General features: G+C 36.1%; 1 protein-coding gene across 5 annotated transcripts in view; it reads right to left on the bottom strand.

Annotated features, from left to right (window-relative positions):
* Positions 1–19,661, bottom strand: part of USP38 (ubiquitin specific peptidase 38) — a 58,981-nt gene that overhangs the window by 5,555 nt on the left and 33,765 nt on the right. For 3 of the 5 annotated variants that reach the window (XM_072621137.1, XM_072621136.1, XM_072621134.1), the window contains exons 5-9: positions 18,199–18,357; positions 14,483–14,676; positions 10,733–10,826; positions 8,922–9,028; positions 6,493–7,861 (exon numbers count right to left, since the gene is read on the bottom strand). In XM_072621137.1, coding sequence (XP_072477238.1) covers positions 6,493–7,861; positions 8,922–9,028; positions 10,733–10,826; positions 14,483–14,676; positions 18,199–18,357 — 1,923 coding nt within the window. The other 2 variants (XM_072621135.1, XM_072621138.1) reach the window with 2 other exon arrangements.

The following is a 19,661-nucleotide window of genomic DNA, read 5'->3' as shown; positions in this document are numbered from 1 at the left end:
ATTAAACTCCATCAAAGACTCAGGATAGACTGAACTTGGGCACCACGGGCCTACACACTAAATACTGTTATCTGTCTTCGGACACTAACTGTGTGACCACGAGCAATAATTTTACTGAACCTCAGTTTGCTCCTAATACTCTGTGCTTGGAAGATTTTAAAGTGTTCTATACATGCCATTATTCCTAACCTATTCCTCTGGGATTGCTGCTGTAGGAACAGTGAGATCCTGCAGTGGCTGTCCCCTTGGAATCTTCCTCTGGATTATACCTCAGGCCCCTACATCCTCTCTTAAAAAGACAAATGGAAAGGGCTCTGCAACTGTTACTCGGGTACCCAGAGTTTAAAATCTGACTGAATTTCATATTTATGTTATCAAGTTACTGGTATAAAAAGACTGGAAAAGAACCATTCTCTTGAAGAACGTTCGCCAAGGTCATGACGGCCTTGTCTTAACACTTAGTTTACTCGACTACTTCTCTTGCTGTTGCTGCCAGAACCTATCAGTAACAAACTGAGTTTGTACAAGTAAAATTTCAAATCTATGACATACTAATTTATGAAGATATTTTAAGATGTGTTGTACATATATAAGTAACCTTAAAATGCTTATTCCTAGTCTCTACTTTTTTAGCAAATTACTGTTAGAAAAATCTTGACAAAAAATGATTTAGTTTTAATGCTATGTTAAAGCCAAAGATATTCTAAATAATCTATTACAGAATGAAAAAGCCACTATAATGTATAAATCGGCACAAAACTAGTAGTATTGTATTAAATAAAAATCTAAGGATAAAAGCTATTTTATAAAAAAAAAAAAATCTACCAAGTTATCAATATTAAAAATAACAATACTAAATATAACAGCTGAAAACAAGTCCTATCAGATTTTCCAGTTGTTTAAAAATTATTAAATGCTTAATTTTTTGAGAGAAACAAAAGTTTCTTGGCATAAAACTAAATGATTAAAATGGTTTGGTTTGATAAAGCAAGCAATTTAGATCTTATTCTAATTACTATAATTGCTTTGCTAGTTATTTAGAAAATAGTAGACAAAGTAGTGCCAGGAAGCCCCAACTTTGCCTCAGACACTTATTAGTTTTGGGCTTAACTTAAACTCTTAACTGTTTGCCTCATCAGTAAAATGGAGTCAACAATCGCACCTCCCAGGGTTGTTGTGAGGATCCAATGAGATAAAAACTGTATGATGCCTGGCACGTAGTAAGCGCTATATAAATGTAAATTGTTATTACTTCCTTAATACATAAGGCTGATGACAATTAAATCAGAAATGTGATTAGGCCTAGAGATTGAAAAAAAATTGCACAAGTTTTGGCTTGCTACATAACCAGATACAGATAATTCCCAACTTCAAAATGGGCTATGTTACAAATGTTTATTTTTAAGTCAGCTATTTCAAAGTAGACAAATACTTTTCCTTTAAACAATGTCTAGGGTGACCCTCAAAATTGTATTTAATCCACAAATTCCCTCAAGTATAGAATTCTAACCTAAATACTATGTGTAATTGAATTTTTTGTTGTTGGGGGTAGTGGGTGGTGAGGAGAGTAAGTTCAGAATTTCTTAACAAGACTGTTGCACTCTCAATCTGTGAGGGCACACACTCTTTTCACCCATTTCACCTAGGAATCTTTGCCAATTGTGCCTAATACAGTTTGGTAATCTGAATTCCACTGCTCTCACAGCTCTAGAGGGATACAATCTGGGTTCAGTCTCTCACACTATGCAGGCACAGTGTTGTGGAGGTCCTCCCTCTGATGAGATAAGCAGGAAATCATCAGGTAGAAAGTAGTAAAGTTAGTAGTCATTTCCCTTCTCTTTCAAGTACAAGTGTTTCATCTATTGCCTCAGAAGAATACAACAGAATACACTTGTCTTGGTCATATCATGGACAAGCTAGTAATTAAGGATTCTGATTAATGACATTTTTAACAATGAGTTTGATATGCTAGATTTCTAACAGCTAGGTGGAGAGCTTTTTGGACTTGGAATAAAGATTTGGGTTCAAAATCTCCCTGGCTACTGCCTACTTATGTGGTGGGCAAGTCATCTAATTGTTCTGGGTCTCAGTTTCCTCATCTGTAAGATAGGAATAACACTTGCAAGACCTACCCACTGCAGATTTTTTTAAGTAAGGAAATTGCTTTATAAGCCTTAAAGCAATATAAAAAGTGTGAATTATAGAAAAGGTTTTTTTAAAAGCTAGATCACTCATGGATAGTGCTATGGATCAGGTACAGTGAGAAGGATGTTGGCTCTGGAGTCAAGAAAACTACTCAGGTTGAAATTTCACCACTGCTACTTACTATTTAGGTTACGGAGAAGCCAGAAATTACAATTTACAGTCCATTCCATCTGTAAATCTGATTTTCCTTATATTAAGCATATAGTGAACATTTAGCTTACGATTTCTTATTTTAAGAGGAAACTCCTGCGTCTCCTAATGAGAACATCTATTAGTAGGATAGGCTAGTACAGGCTATCAAGGCTAAGTGTCTCTTTTACAGATAAGAGTTAAATAGGTTCAGTGGTCTGCTTAGTCACAAGGGTAATGTCAGAACCAGAATTTGAATACAGGTTTTTCTCTGGCTTCCAAAGTCTTTGTACACCCTGCTGACTCTCAATACATAGAAAAAGACACAGTATTTATTAAGCATCTGTTAAATTTTTGCTAAATTACCTCCACACAAATTTTATGACATAAGATTAAATCAACCTGTATAACTATCATACTGTAAATGAAAAATGGCAATCAAGTAGTTATACAGAAAACTGCAAAATTTACTCAATAATGACAAGTACCAAAAAAAGCATTCTTGGCACTGAAAGATCATAGTGACTGGCAGCTACTTGGATTAAAGTAATGGAATTAAGTTATGTTTTAGAAGGAAGCAAACTTATGTAAAAATTACCAACACATGGTAATACAAATATATATTATCCTTTTCTAAGAATTAAATTTTGTTAACCATTTGTTTTTTTCAAATATGCTTTCAGGATGGCAAGAGAAAATAATTAGTCTTGCCCACTTTAAAAAAAAAAACAACCCAACACCAAATACTAAGAATCAGAAATCTTTTTCTCGTTATTAAACTATTTAATTTTTGGCAAAGGGCACATGTCCCTAAAAACTCACTAACCTGGGATTTCCATTCCCAACACTGGTTGGTTGGTACCTTGGACCATCTTCAACCCTACTTCTCACCTCATCCTCTGGGCTGATCCAGAATGAAATTCAAGAAGAAAAAAGATAAATACTCCTATTTCCTGGGATCCTCAGTACTGGTATTTTAGTAGTACTCTCAATTTCCTGAGAACCAGTTTGTTATTTTTCCCACAGTTGGATACAATTAAAGCCCAGAATTCCTCTGAAATGTAAAAAAGGTTTTGTATATCCAAAGAACCACTATTTCTTGCTAGCGTTGAGGTTCAAGGGTTTAAATCTTTATTAAGGGAAAAATCAACTAACAAGCATTAAAAATCTACTCTATGGCTAGGCACTATGATGTATCTTGGGGATACCAAGTGAATCAAATATCAAATAAGCCCCGCTCTCAAGGACCTTACTTATATTTTACTGGGGGAGACAGAATATATGGTGGTTTAGGTTTGAAGGACGCTTCAACCCTAGACATTGGGAGAATCAGAAAAAGATTTCTGGCATGGGATATGACATACAGGACATGTGCAACAGCAAGGCTAGACCAATGGTTTCCAAAGTATGTTAAGGCCTTTTACTGTGCCTTGAATTTTGCTAGATAAGCCATTTTATACATACACACACACACACACACACACATATATATATATACACCTTCATAAACACATTACATTACTGTAAATAAAAAAAATTTAGAAATAATTTTAAGTTTTACATACTCAGCATACTTCATATGTCTAAGTATAGGATTTGCAAAATAAATAAGACTTGCCACATGTGCCACCACATACCAGAGAGGTGCTGAAGGCCTGAACTAGGTGATAGCTGTGGGAGTACTAAGGGACTAGATGCCAAGAAAGAATTGTAGAGACAAAAGAGGTAAGATTTGTCAACTGAGGTGGAGAGAGTCACGGTAAGATGCCAAATTTGTAATCCTCTGAGACTAGTAGGATAATGGTGCTTTTGTAAGAAACAGGGAAGTTCAGAAGAGTGAGTTTGAGGAGGAAAATAATGAGTTCTGTTTGATATACGGTGAATTTAAAATGCTTTCCAGGACACACATTTTAAATGTTCTAAATAGGCAGTTGGAGATGTGATGCTAGAGTGCAGGGCAGAGACTAAGGCTGGATATGTAGATCTGGGAGCTGGGTGCCCAGAGAATATAATTAAATCCATGAGAGCTAACGAAATCACCAAGGGAGAGAATATACAGAAGTTGGTACAAAGCAGAACCTTGGGGCATAGCTAAGTAGTAGAAGCAAAGAGCCAGCAAAGGAGAACCAGGAGAGTACTGTCATGAAAACTGAGGAAAGAATTAGAAAGAGAGGTTAGTCAAGAATGCTGAATGCAGCAGAGATGGCGAGACGGATGAAAAAAGAAATGCCCATTAGATCTGGTGATTAAGAGATGTTAACCAGGGAGAAGTTTCAGCTGAATGACATGGGCTAAGAAATGACAGAAGAAAAAAACAGAAGAAATGTGTGTAGAAAATAACTTTTTCTAGGAATTTAACTGAATATAACTATATTCAGAACTAGAAGAGAGCTCAAGGGGATAGCAGGTTCTAGTGAAAGAACCTGGGTGACCTGGACACACTTGTAGACACTGATTTAGACTCAAAAAAGTGGGCTAAGGAAAAGAAAAAAGAAAGACTTGGGATATGTTCTACGAAGTTTGGATTCAGTCAAAGAAATGCACTTGAGGACCTAGAGGGCCACGTGTGGCTCGAAGGTCCAGGTTCTCCAACCTGGCTAAAATTAATCCTATCTGCTTTCCTTTTCTTAACCACACCATGCAAATCATTACTAGTAGCTTTGACTGGTGGAAGAGGAATTTATCCCAAGGTGGAATTCTTTAAAAAAGGTTTTTACCAATCACTGTACAAGCTATTTTCTGGCACAGAATATAAGTTCTGTAAGGGCAGGAACTATTTTATCTATGTATCTCCAGTGCCCAGCACATGTAGGCACAAAGGTTTGATTATCAGACACTGTGCTTAAGCTCTCTAGCTATTAATACTGGGCCAATTACTTCAAAGCACTTTCTGGTTGCTGTGCTGTGGACTAGCCTGGGGACCATAACCACCATTTCCGTAATATTTTTCTTTGGGAAAATGCCTTCTGAAATTAAAGCCAATTTAGAGACCACTTTTTGGAAAATTACTCATTCATATGCTGGGGTTCAATTATGGATTTTATTACAATGTTGTACTATAAATCTTTAAGAAACTTTCTTCCAGCTGTATTTGTCTAAGGATTAACTTAGACTCTTTTTCCTTCCACTGTTTCTTCTCGTATTTTGACCAACTTGTATTCTAAGAGGGAATTACTTGCACTATGATGTAATTTAGACATTTAATTAACACATTATTTGTTCCCTTTAGAGAAAATTTAGATTTAAAATTAATTTCTACTTTGGCTGCCATATCATTATACTGTACTTTATGCCAGGGAATGTCAGCCAATTTTGCAAAAGTAAAATCTTATAGTCACATAGCTTACTTAAATCCCAGAGTTTGATTGCATTTGCTTTACCCATTATGACAAGTATCAAGTTTTGCCTAGTAGGACATTCTTGAGTCCCCATCTTAGATATCTGCATTTTCCTCAATACTCTACCCATTATTTTGCCAAACTGTAAATCTAATGCCAAACATCCCTGGGATTTCTTCCCTCCTTAAAAATTAGCACCCGTAGCCCTCTTCCTCTTCTGTCCTGCACCAGTCTCTTCAACAGTTCTTTATGTGATTGTCAGAAACAAAGCTCCAAAGCATGCCAGTTCTGTAAGGCCAGAAAGTCACCTGGGCCAGATGACTTAACCACTTCAAACATATACGACAACTGTGCTGCTGAGAGATTTTTCAAGCAGGGATTTCAGTAAAAGCCTTATGACTTTCCCAATAAACAGCAAGGCATTTTTTCTCTTTTGAAAGTTGATTGAACAATTCGCTAACCTCAATTGTGAGACAACTTTCAAATAACTGAACATAATTAACTATAAACTATGAATTTCATAACAAACTTCACATATTGCTACTGCTAACTGACATTTATAATGCATATAATGGTTTACAAAAACTTTAGAAAGCTCATTTGCCATTTTATATACTCAATATCTTTTACACTAAACTCATATTCAGAAATCAAAATTTCCAGTCTAAGAACAAATCTCAGAGAACTTAGAGATTAGATTTTTAAATTAGCTAAGTAAGATTTGCAAAACTCTGACTACATGTGATAACCCTGAAAGGGAATGTTGCAAAAAGGAAAAGTTCTGTATGTCACAAATTAGGTATATTTCCATCCAACTTACCTGCAAGTACAGTTTATTATCCTTTGTTATAGCATCCATAAGTTCCTTTTGCAGAGGCGGGTCTCCATTCACCCAGAGTCCATTAGCTGTATTATTAGCACTGAAACCACTAGTACTATTCTGTTTTTTGTACAATAAAACATAAGCAGTATCCTTTGGAAACCTACTGGTAATTTTCTGGACTGATTGAAATGAGGTAAATGTTACTCTGCTGTCATTAAATAAAAACCACTCCTTGGACATTTCATTATTTTCCAGGTCCTGCTCAATAACCGCAGTAGGAATTTCTCCCCCCAACAAATGACCCTGAGGGGAAGCTAGTGCCAGAGTTTCAGACTGATGGCACAGCTGAAAGGAAGAGTCAGAACCTGTGATATTTCTGGCATATGAGTAGTAATGTCCACTTTCAGAGGAGATGCCCGAGTGGACAACAACAGAGCTTAACAGATAGGGCACCAGTTTGGGGCAGCATGCTTCATCAGTCCCTGAGGACTTGAGCTTTTTAGCTAGGTTCTCACCAGTATCTGTGAAATCAACATCTACTGACCAACTTTCTGATAATGAAGTTAGAGAGGAGTTAGTTCTTTTGACTGGTAACTCCAAAACCAATGGCAGTGACACATTGTCTAGGATTTTGCGTCGTATGTGACACTTTTGATCATAGGAAAATCTCAGGAGAGTGAGAATAAGGTATTCAGGTTCTTCCATGATTTGCATAGTTTTCTCTGCATTCTGTAGAGAGGCACAGTTTTCACAATAATAGCGGTTATCGCCATTAAGGATCTCTGGTGCCAGAAAATAATTCAGCAAGTCAGTAACTGAAGGTGTGCTTTCGCCTCCTGGTTTCTGAGATCCTCCTCTGTTAATCTGAATCTTGCATGGTTCATTAGAGACCAAAGTGTTTTCTGTACAGTGAAGCTCAGAAGGACAACTGTCTAAAGCTGCTTCATCCATGACTGTCTCCGAGCCAAAGCCAGAGGGGACAGGATGGCAAAGGGCTGACTCTTCAGGAGAGCCAGTTGTTACCATGTTAGCCTGGACCACAAAGTCATCCTGTACCTTAGGAGAACATGATGGACCTTGAAAAGACAGGTTTTCCATAGAAGAAGGACAAAATGCAAGTGAAAGATCTGTAAAGGCTTCCTCTTTCTGGGAGGTACTCCTGCAGTTCAAACAGTGTATATTAGTTTGTAGTTTTCCCCCGAACATTTTTTCTATCAAGGTTTTCTCACTATGATTTGTGTAAGGGATCTCTGTCAATGGTGCTGCCTTGTTGGCTACTTCCTGTAAGGAGGCTTCACTGGATCCCACATTTCCAGAAGGCTTCAGCGATGACAGGGCTTTCAAGGTTCTCTCTTCTTCATGGAGTCTACAAAGGAAATGACCACATTGACCTTTTCTTAACCAGCTACAGAATTACAAGTAACCAAGTTTTCAGAAAAATCAATAATTTAGAAGGTCATTTTCCTTCCCTCAAATTTAAGAAATATTACCTTCTTATTTTTATAATATTAATAAGTTGGAGTCTGTTGTTTACACCATTTTGGTTTTGCAAGAAAACCAACTGATCTATATGAACCAAAAGTGACACTCCTCAAAGTCTAAAGAAAAGAAAGTCCTTGTTTTCATATCACTTAAATTGAAGTACTTTATTACCAACTAATGCCCTCATCTTTAAAATGTCCCTATAATCAAAGAGAGTTTATTTTCTTGGGGTGGGACAAGGCTTGGAAAGAAGCAATTAGTCCTACATAGCATTTAGTAGTTAAACTGGGAGGCAAATCTGATAGCCAATGGTGAAACAGTAAGTTTATTTTTGGATTCGTTTTCTACATGTCAATAGCCAATAATACTCTATATCTTATTCTAAACCTCATGTTTCAAGGCCTCAGCTCAATAACACTTTGCTGGAGATGATAACTATACAGTAGCCACTGCACTTGTTTAAACAGAGAAAAGAAAGGCTAGGTGAAGGAAAACAGAAAATGAGCTGAGGCCAGGGCTATCTCGATGTCTTAAGTAACAAGCAGTTGGCTACATGTGCCCAGGCTCAGAATTTGAAAGCTTACAGGGTATCAGAACAAGAAAAAACTAAGAGAAGGAAAGGAAAAGAAATAAAGAATGAACTATACTTAAAATCTTCCTACTTTATTAAGTTTTCTAGAATTTCTCACCACGATTAAGATATAGAATTTGTTAGTTAAACATAGCATATCTTCAATAAAGGGGATTTTAGGTTATAGAGCAAGAAAAGGATAGCAGGTTTAATATTTTTTAAGTAGAAAAGTGACAGTAAAATCTAGTCAAAACAACCAGTTATCAGAAGGAATAAAATAAGATGATCCAGGAAGAACTAAATTTTAAAAAATAATGTTGAAAGATCAATATAAAAACCTATGCCATATTTGTAAAGTTCAGAAATACTTTACCTGTCTAACAGAAACCTGAGGTATTCAGAACAGTCCTGTTGTGATCTAGGAGTAAACCAGGGAGGCCTGGATGCCTCAAAAAAAATCCGTGGGGCATATGCTTCCCTCTATTGACAAGAAGTAGATTAGGACAGAAGTAAACAATTTATCTATAGTGAACAAAATAACTTTTGGCCAAGTCATTCCTCTAAATTTATGAAAAATTTTGTAAAATTTTGGCCTTGGAGTGACCTCAGAGGCTATCTACTCTAAAATCTGCACAAAAATCTACTGTTAGCTATCATGTTCCCTTTGCCTTCTATAGGTTAAAATATCCCCAACTATTTTAACCAGTCCTCTCCTGGCATGATTGATGGTTTTTACCATCCTGGCTATTATCCTCTGGATTCTTTTCACTTTATGAATTTCCTTCCTAAAATGTAGACTGAACACAATACTCTAGATATGGTCTAAGTAAGAGTACAAAGGGATGATCGCTTTTCTTGTTTTAGATATGTCGCCTCTCACATGGCAGCTACATATCAACTAAGTTATTTCGGTTGCTCCTCTACATTTACTGACTCACAACCTCACTGGAATTCTTAGTTTTCAGAGTAATTCTGGAAATTTACCCATCTTCTTCAGGGCTGATTAGCCCTTGAGAATTGCAGTCCATAGGCTCCTACGTATTTTTTCTACGAAGACTTTGAAAACTGATTTCCCTGAATCTACATTGTACATTGCACTATAACTAGCCTTTCTTTTAGCATTTCTAAGATACAGTCATTTCTTCCTGAGGCTCTAACTACTCCTACTGGAGAAATAAGCTTTCTTGTTGGTAAGATAACTCTGGAGGTAGGTGCTAACTGAGGAAACTGAGGCAGACACAGGTGAAGGAACTGGCTGTGTACCTTCTATGTGTCTGCAGTCACATCTGAACTCAAGTCTTCTAACTCCAGGGCCAGTGCTCTATCCACTGCGCCACCTAGAGGCTAAGTAGCATAGTACACCCTCGCTGATGGGAGGAAATCAAGTAACCAGAGGTGGAGAAAAATTGTACTAGCAAAGTAGAAATAGATCATAAACACATCGCAGAGCTGTGACGGGATGTGAACATTGTTGGAATATTCAGAAGCAAAGTAAATCCTTGCCTTGTCTTTACATGTCCATCCTGCAGGCAGTCACTGAAACCAAGAAGGGCTTTTGGTACCAGATTCTTACCAATAAGAAAGACCTATTAGGAATGGCCAGTGAGCAAAATTATGGACAAGAAGAATTAAAAAACAAAGCAAACCATCCCAAGTTCAGGGGGAAAAGTACGAGATACTGCCACTCGAATTCCTGCGAAGCCACTAGGCCAGAAGGGAGAGCAGTGAAGGTCAGGCCCACTTTCATCAATGAGGGCGTTTTAAAATGTGGGGTAAAAAAAAGTCCCCCCAAAAGCAAATATCGTTAAATTACTGACTCTCCTTTATTTTGAAATCAAAGTTCTTCCTGCACTGTTTTATTCCCTCTCGTTAACATGCCTGCATAATGCTGGAAAAATTAAAACCCAATGAAAAAAATTTGTTATTTTCATTTATATGTTATACAGAAATAATTCTAAATGTCATAATTCACTAGACTCAAAAGTAGTCGGCAAAAACTACTACCTGAATAAGAAAGTATGATACATACTACCCCTATTAAATGTCTGCCATGAAACATGTAAAAGAGGTCATTTGAAGCTGATGCCTTATTTTCATGTAATGTCTTATTTCACAATATGAATAGTTCATCAGACCTGGCACAATGTGTTTAGTTATAATCAACACAGATAAATTCATACTTACCTGTGTATGAGCCAAAAAGGCAAAAAGATGCTGTAATTTTTTCATTAATGAATTGCACCCATTTAGATTTAAAGATAATACATGCCTCCTGAAACTGAAAGAGAATAGCCATTTACCTTTAGCATAGGGCGAAATAACAATACCTAGTTCAATAAACTAGAAGGTATGAATGTTACACAGTATAACAATAATATGATGACATTAAGTTATAAAAGTTATTGCAAAAGGTTAAATTGTAACAAAATTTAACAAAAAGGTTAAATTACACCTTGTACCCTCTTGTGTTAAGGCAGAGATTTGTGCAGTAAGTTTTGTAATTATTTTAATTTTTAAGGTTAAAATGTTTTATATTCTTAAAGAAGTAAACTTAAAATTACATAGAAAAATCAAGTTATGCTGAAAATCTCATTCTATGATACTGAATTAAGTGTCACTCACTATGTAAGTATGCATTCCAAATGTCTAGAATAGGAAACTGCATTAAAATATTTTGAGCTAACAAATGAAGCTTAAATAGACACTAGTGTAGCCGGAGAAGTTCCAAGTGTCCTGACACTCACTTCTCAGAGCCATCCGCATATATTTTTTTTTTACATTTTTTTCCCCAACTAGAATTCTGTAGAATGTAAAAAGTGCCAGAAATGCTGCAAGCTTCAAGGACCAAGGGCACAGGCAGGCAAGGTGCTCCACCCATGTCTGAAATCTGGCTCTGCCAATCACCAGCTCTATGAAGTTGATTTTGCCACTTACCTTCTCTGAATTTTAGTTGCCTCATTTAAAAATAGGAAGTGTATTTATTATAGTTTGTCCATCTTAGGGGATTATAAAGATCAAATGCAATATGAGGTGTGAGTTAGGCCTAAGTAAATCATAAAAACCAGTAAAAGCAATGACCTGCTGTGGAGCAGCACCTGATGTTAGATGCAACTGCCTATTCCCCCTACTCACGTGCTTTTGAAAAGCGAGATGAATCTTTAAAGGGGGGTAAAGAGAAGATACCTGTGCTTCACCCAAATCTTCTGATGCCTTTCTGGGGAAATGATGCCTCTTGTTCACTATTAGCCATCAACGTTAATCTACATTATTTTCTTCACTCAAGCCTTTTTCCTCATCCCCAATTTTAGAAATAAATGGATTGCTTTAAATGGGCTGGAGATAAGAGAGGATAACACTACAGCCCTAATTTTAATGATTTCTTAAGTAACAAAGTATGATGGGATAGCAGTGTGACCAAGTGCTTCCACAGCATATTCTTCTACTCCCTTGTAGGAAGAACATACATGGTTATTCTGATTTTAAGAAAAGTTACCATTTATGCCCAAGGCAAGCACAATTACACACCACTCTTCTCTTGCTGCGATTACCTTTTACTTTACTGAAAGTATCCAAGTCATCCCCCAGGAGCTCCTTTGTCCCCATACCCCCAACATCCTCCCCCATTCTCATCTTTTATTAGACTCTGATTAAGCAGTCCTTTCTGCCTATGTAACTGCACTTGATTACCTTTCCCTCCAATCTTCCTCCAGGAAATTGTTCTCTCAATCCTGTCTGTGATATTTCTTTCCTTCCTATCTACTGATTCCTTCTTTATTGCCTTCAAACATGTCCAAGATTCTCCTATCCTTGAAAAACTTGATTAAACCCTACTATCCTCTGAAGTAGTCAATTTTCCTCCCTTTTTCAAACTCCCAGAGTGTATACTCATTGCCTCTTTCTCCTCTCAATCCTTTGCAAGCTGTTAACCTTCACACTCAACTGAAAACTCCTCTCCCTAAAGTTACCAAGAATCTTTTAATTACCAGCTGCACTGTTCTTTCCCATCACATCTGACATGGTTGAGTGCTGTTTCTGGTCCTCTCCGCCCCTCCCCTCCCCTCCCCTCCAAGTTCCCCTCTCAATTTCAAACATCTTTCTGGGTTTTCAGGACACAACTTTCTTTTCCTGGTTGGGTTCCTACCCCTCTGTCTCCTTTGTTGGTTCATAATCCACGTCATAGCCCCTAACTGTGGGCATTTTCTAAGGCTCTTCTATACTGAGTTCTTTTTCTCTTCTCTTTACATTCTCTCAGCGATTATTCACATTGCGGACTTTTTATCCACGATTATTAGTTATCACCTCTAGTCAGATGACCCTCAGATGTTTAGTCCCAGTCTCCCTCCTGCACTCTGGTTCCACATTACTAATCACCTATTAAAAATTTCAGACTAGAATTCTAGTTCTAACTCAGCACGCTGCATGTAACTTGTTATTTCTATTGTCCTCTCCTTATCTCACATATTCAGTAAGTTTCCAAATATTCTTGTCTCTGCACTATCCCTTTCTCTATCACTCCCTCTGTGGTCATACCTTCATCACTTCTCCTTCCACTCCAATCTACCTTCCCCTAATCACTAAGTTATTCTGCTCACAGACATATCCAACCATGTCATCCCCTCATTCAAACTCCAAGGACTCCTCATTGCTTCCAGGATAACAAATATACATTTTAGCTTTTAAGTGACAACCTGGCCCCAATCTAGCTTTCCAGTCCCATTCTACATCATATACCTCTTTGTATGCTGCTGGCAATCGGCTTTCTCTCTGTTCCTCAGATAGCCCATTTCTCACCTGTTCTTTTAGACTGGTCAATTCTCATGTCTGGAGTGCATTTCCTCCTCACTTCTGTCCCACAGACTATCTCTCCAGATATCTCCCAATAGCTAGTGTACCTGTCCCCAAATATTCTGCAATTGTATATGCCTACCCCAATAGAATGTTAGCTCCATGGGACAAAGGATTAGTTTCCTGGTCGTTGAAACTCCAGTGCCTGCCTTCTGTGTAGCAAAAGTTAAATAAAATGCCTGCTGGCTGATTGTAAAGTGTATAGGAAATGATCGACACTAATCTTTAAAATAGTTTTTACATTTGTATTTCCTGGGTTTCATTAGTTCTTGAACAAGATAGTTACAGAAAGTGTTTTTCTTATTTCTGCTGTTAGAATACTAATATGATCAATAGGGATAAGTTTTTAAAAGAGAAAAAATTCCATTATTATTAAGATTACCTGGCCTAAAAGGCTCTCTCCTTTTTAACTTCTAGAGTAGTTAAACCCTAAACTGATAACCTCTCACATTCTAATGTTGCCTATGTGTTGTTATTCATCTTTCTAATGCTGTAATTCTTAATACATTTACTCAAAAGCATTCAGTGATTCCCTAAGTTCAGAGTCTTTGGTGTGTCATCCAAGAACCATTCCAGTCCTATCCAGCCTTCTCTCCAACTAAGTCATATGCTAAACTGCGGTATTTATTGTTCCAACAACATGGAACAGTATCCTATCTGATAGATTAGGTTATTCCAGGTATAAACAATCTGCTTGTTAAAATCCTATTCTCTTTCAAGACCCAGCTCAAATCCCAGCTCTTCCATGATCCCTTTCCTAATCCTGCCAAGATCATAAACAAACCTTTCTTTCTCGTGATCCATAACACTCTGGAGCGCTTATGGGATTTATGCTCTTTATATATTACGTATATGAAATGTAAATTTCTTGAGGGTGGGAATTTTCTCTTGTATCCCCATCTCCCAGAAGATAACAGCTTAATAAACACTTAGCTGTTGGTATGTATTAGTTCTCCATTAGATTTTGAGCTCCTTCGGGAGTGAGGACAAGACTTCTTTGACTTTGTATTTTCCCTAGCATGTAACCCAGTACTTTTCCTACCACAGTAGTTTAACAAATATATAAAACATTTTTAAGTTTAAACTCACTCTGTGGCCATGAACAATGCCTGTATCACACTGTTCATATAGCAAGTATTTCCTAGGTTAACCAGGCCAGTTTTCCCAGTTTCCGATTTTCCCGAAAGTCTAGACAAACAAGATGCCAAGGAATCAGACTGAGAAGTCCAGGCACTCTGACTCAGGATCAACTTAATCTTCTCTTCACTGGGTTTAGGAAACTCCTGTAGATTATTAAAAGAAAACACAGACAAGGGGAAGGAAGCTTAATGTGCTATGTTTTGCTTTGGAATTAACCAGCACTACTAAAGCAGTAAGTTTCTAGTTAGACAATTTTTCACTTTCACAACCCAGGGTTGTTATCTTAGTTGGCTTTGAAATCAGACAGTAAAATTGTCTGGCTAGTCACTGAAGACTTAAACTACACTACAGAGCCAAAATAAATCTTTCTAGAGTCAGGTTATCAACTTTAACAATACTACAAGGATTCTATATATCTATATATACATCTATCTATATAAAATGATCCCTTTTCAACAGTGCCCTGTATGTCACACTTTTATGAACATAAAACTGAAGTTAGAAAATATGCAGTAGCGTTTTTACAAGATGGAAAAATAAAGAACTAAACTGAAATGCAATCAAATAAATTAAGCAAAAAAAAAAATTAATCTATAGCCCCTTTGATATAGTATGTACATCATTTATACACATTATTTTCTCAACATTCATGCCACAATTACATGTACAAACTGATTTGGGGCCAAAAGAAACATCTAGATATAGTTGCATGTATATTTTATCAAGTCAAACTTTATATTTTTACCTAAAATAACTCCATTTAATTTTCTTAGTTCAGTAGAAAAGTCACTGTTCTTTAAAGAGAGAAAGTTACTTCCCATCCAGATTCTATGATGCAGTTGAGAAAATTTTCAAGTAAAGACCTGAAATGAGTTGATGGATAAGAGAAGTATGAGGAGGAACCAAAGGGAAAATGAGTAAGGGAAGTGGGTGGAAGCAAGACTTTTCAAAACTGTAACCACCTGCTACATAAATTTTAGAAAGGTAAGAACTCAATCTGATTTCATGAAATGGTTTTCTTTTCTTAGCTTTACATTGACAGCTAATTTCCACAGAAATTATTTTAGTCTGAAGTAAAATAACCACATGAGGCTTCTTCTAAACTTTAAGTTTTAAACTGGATTTCAGAAAAGTACCAAAATTTCTTGTAAATGGTAATGTGCCATAAGATAATAACACAAATTCTATTATTAAGAGCACAGTCCCAATTTTGGAACAAGTTACTGTCAGAGACAAAGAAAAAGGTATTTCTACTGAAATGTTACGCAAAAAGATGTTAGCATAATTTTTAAAAATAGAGCATATTTTAGAAATTCCCAAAACTTAGAATATACTACTATTCTCACTATCTTCAAGATATGAAGTCACATGTTGCCATAAATTTTTATTTGTGGACTGTTTTAATCCACAAGATATAGATAGTGACTTTAACAAAGTGGCAATAAAATTATCCTTTTTATTTCCATCATCTGGCTTTACTCTGTTCTTTGTATTGCTTCATGTAGTTTTTTTAATGATTACTTACAAAAACTGCAAAAGTGCTACAACAAGAGAAGGCACAGTACTTTGTACTTAAAAAAAAAAACAAAACTGGAGCTATGATATTATTGGTTTAGAGAACTTCTGGTGAGAAAATTCCCTCTGCCAGGGCAGATCTGTAACTGTTCTTTTAAATTATAGTCTTAAAGAACTGCCCGGAGGGGTTAAGGTACTGGCTCAGGGGTACAACCAGTGTCAGAGGTAGGACTTGAATCCATTCCTCCACTCTTATATTTGCTGAAGCAATCATCAGAACTTTCTTCTACTGGTGACTGAAAAACCCAAATCTAAGTCACCAGGATCCTTTAGAGATCATACAAACCCCAAAGGACATCATTAGTTGGGTTGCAACAACGTATAAACAAGCCTCATTGATTCCAGTTTAACAAACTGATTTTCTGATGGTTTTGTTTTTGTTAGAATAAATGCTGCCTTGCCTGACTCACCCTGTAGCACTAGAAAGAGGAAGGCATGGCTGTATAGGGATCCAATTTTTATTCTATCATGAGAAGCCATAGTTGGATATGCAAAAAAAGAGAAAGAAATTAGAAAGCTATCAGAATGTTTTCCAAACATTTGGGAAATACTTTCCAATTCCACTGGTTGAAAACCATTTAAAAAACAGAATCTCAGGAATTTCTATCTTCTTAAGTAGGTAAAAGGCACTCATGTAATTTACCAATTCATGCAGCACATAATGAGCTATTCTGATGAATACAGTGCTACAAACCAATAATAAGCTGGGAACATAACTATGGTCATGTACTGACCAGGAAAGTTAGTACGCAGGATAAAATCTTTACTAGTCAACCAGAACTGAAAATTGCTAATGAATTTTACTGTTTGGCAACTAACTCAACAAATTCAGGATGGCATAAAGGCTAAGGAACCAACAGGCAACAGGTCTCAAGATGACAAACTCTACAAGCTATTATTTACTGAGGAATAGTTAGTTATTACTCAAGCTCCTGTGAGGTTTTGTATGACAATACTAAACACAGTGATAAAGATGCCCTGGCTAGAAGAGTTCAGTATTTTTATTGACAGCATTTTCCATTTTTAAAATGCTTTTATTAAAAAACTCTTTAAATCACCTTATTAGATCCTAAGAACAACCCTGTGAGGTAGGTAACACAAGCATCATTCATCCTCATTTTTAACAAAGGAGGAAAATCAGCCTCAGAGAGATTGAGTGACTCAAACTGATACAAATGAAGTGCTCTTTCAATGACACTACACCACTTTTTCCCTTTAAAAAACCAGTGTATTCATTGTAATATTATGTGTTATGAACTCACTGAATCATATATACTTTCTAATCTATTAATTGGAAAACAGTACAGAGTAAGTATAAGGCAGTATATTGATCTATTATGATAAAGTCAGTATGTGAAAGAAAATGAAAGCTATCACTTTTTGAAGTTGTTTCTGTTTTGTCTATATATTGACATGTCCTGCTTTTTTGGATCATTATGTTTTCTTTTGAAATTTAAATTAGAAGTACCTAGCAAGAAACAGAAATGACTCTAAAATAAACAGAACCATGTAGAGTTTCAGTACAGGAAGAGAGTAAAGACTTCAAATGGAAAACCCATTAGCCAACCTGTGAATAAAGTTCAGGATGTAAGTAGGAGGGAACACAAAACAAATTAATGACTGAATCCATATACCTATAAACTAAGCTGTCATGAAAAACAACTTGGCAATTAGGTTACATTAAAAGAAAAACAAGGTTTATCTAAAGGATACCTTTTTTTTGTCTTTGAAATATTGAGACACAGAGGCTAACTGAATTACCTTCTGGGACAAAGCCACAGTTCATACTAATTTTTAATACTTCTATAAACCAGTTCAGGTAATTTATAACAAACCGATATACAAATAATTCCTAACATGAGGAATATAAAAAGGAGAGCTAAGTCACCACTCATTTCAGTAACACTGCAAATTACTGCCCTTAATTTATAATTATTAATATATTGATAAGTTATAGAGCCCACAAAAATTGTATTAATGATCATGTAGAATGCTAACCTTTACTATTTCCTTTCAAGACACACTTCACAGTTGTCACCATTTCAGTTGTCTACATGTCAATGTTATTGCACATTCATGTCACACTGTACCTTGATGGCTTCCAGAATAGGTTCATAAAGATCTGGAAATCCTGAATAATGATACATCATACAATGTATCAGTTCTGTTAATTGAACTAGGAAGGCTGTACTGGAAGGCAGGCCATCAGTTCTGAAAGAGTGAACCAAGTTAACCACGTGTGGAACAATCTAAAGAGGAAAAAAGGGGAAAAAAATCACTTGAAATGTACTTAGAAGATGATAAATCTGTTAACAGTCTAGCTAATAAACTGTATTTTAATGCTAGACAGGAGATACTTGTCTGAATATTTTATGTTACAATATTTTTAAAAGCTTACTATTCTTAAAATTTGGACAGTATTTTAGCCTTCAAAATTACACAGAATTTCATGTAATTCTTTAAGCAACAAAATATATGTATAAAAAATCAAGTTCCAAAATAGTGAGGTCAACATTACCATCCTGAAAATATTTTAAGATGAAGGAACCTTAGTTTTTATCACACTAATCAGTTTTCTCAATGAGAATTATATTTCTTAAAAGATAAGCCCAAATTTAGTTTGGAGCTCCATCTAGTGTGGATTTAAACTTTCCATTTATGAGAATTTTATATTACATAGTAAACCACAACACTAATCAAAATCTTGGAAATAAGAAACCTCACAGGACATATACAATCACAGCACAGGCTCAACAGCTATTCTAAGAGTAGGGGAAGCCTCCCTCCTAAGACTAAAAAATAATTCAGCAACTTGAGCCATTTTTTTCTTTATAACCTGTAATATAACAAACTCAATTCCATTATTTAAGGGAATGGACTAGAATTGTGCCATTCCTAATAATGAAAGCATGGCTCAGGAATTCGACATAAAAAGGAAAACTGGAAAACTGTTGGTACTGATATAACCAATCAGAGTATACAGCATAGAGAGGGCACAGTATCTCCTCCCTCACTTCTGCCTAGACTTAGCTCACCTTCTACAGGCCTGGAGACTGAACAGATAGAAGAATCAAACAAAAACAATTTTTTTCAAGAAATTAACAGTTGGGGCAAAGGACACAAATGGTGAGTGGAAGAAGGGAAGGAAGAGAGATGTTAAGCTCTTTCCACATCATTCTGGAATTGTAAGGAACCTTATGGTTAAATCAAGATTGTGTACTCCATTTTATTTCTTTATTTCAAGGTCCTTCTTATAAAGCAGTTTTGTGTTTGAAAGAATTTTACCTATTCACTAAATGATACCAAAAAGGTCAGCAAAAAAAAAAAAAAAGGCTATCCCTTCAATTTCTGAAAATATTCCTTAGTTTTAACCCAGATTTAGAGTTTACATTTAACATTTACAGAGCACTTCCTTTACAGTGACATAGGTTTGATACAGGTGTTTCAAGTATTACAATCTCCATTAAAAAAAGAAAATCAAATCCAAACCTGTAATTCCACAAGTGCTGGGAATTTCTGGGTGGAAACTTCCTGCACCAAACACAAAACAGTA

Source organism: Notamacropus eugenii, chromosome 6 (genome assembly GCF_028372415.1).
Source record: "Notamacropus eugenii isolate mMacEug1 chromosome 6, mMacEug1.pri_v2, whole genome shotgun sequence".
NCBI lineage: Eukaryota > Metazoa > Chordata > Mammalia > Diprotodontia > Macropodidae > Notamacropus > Notamacropus eugenii.
Note: the sequence above shows the minus strand (reverse complement) of the source record. Positions and strands in the feature narration are given on the sequence as shown.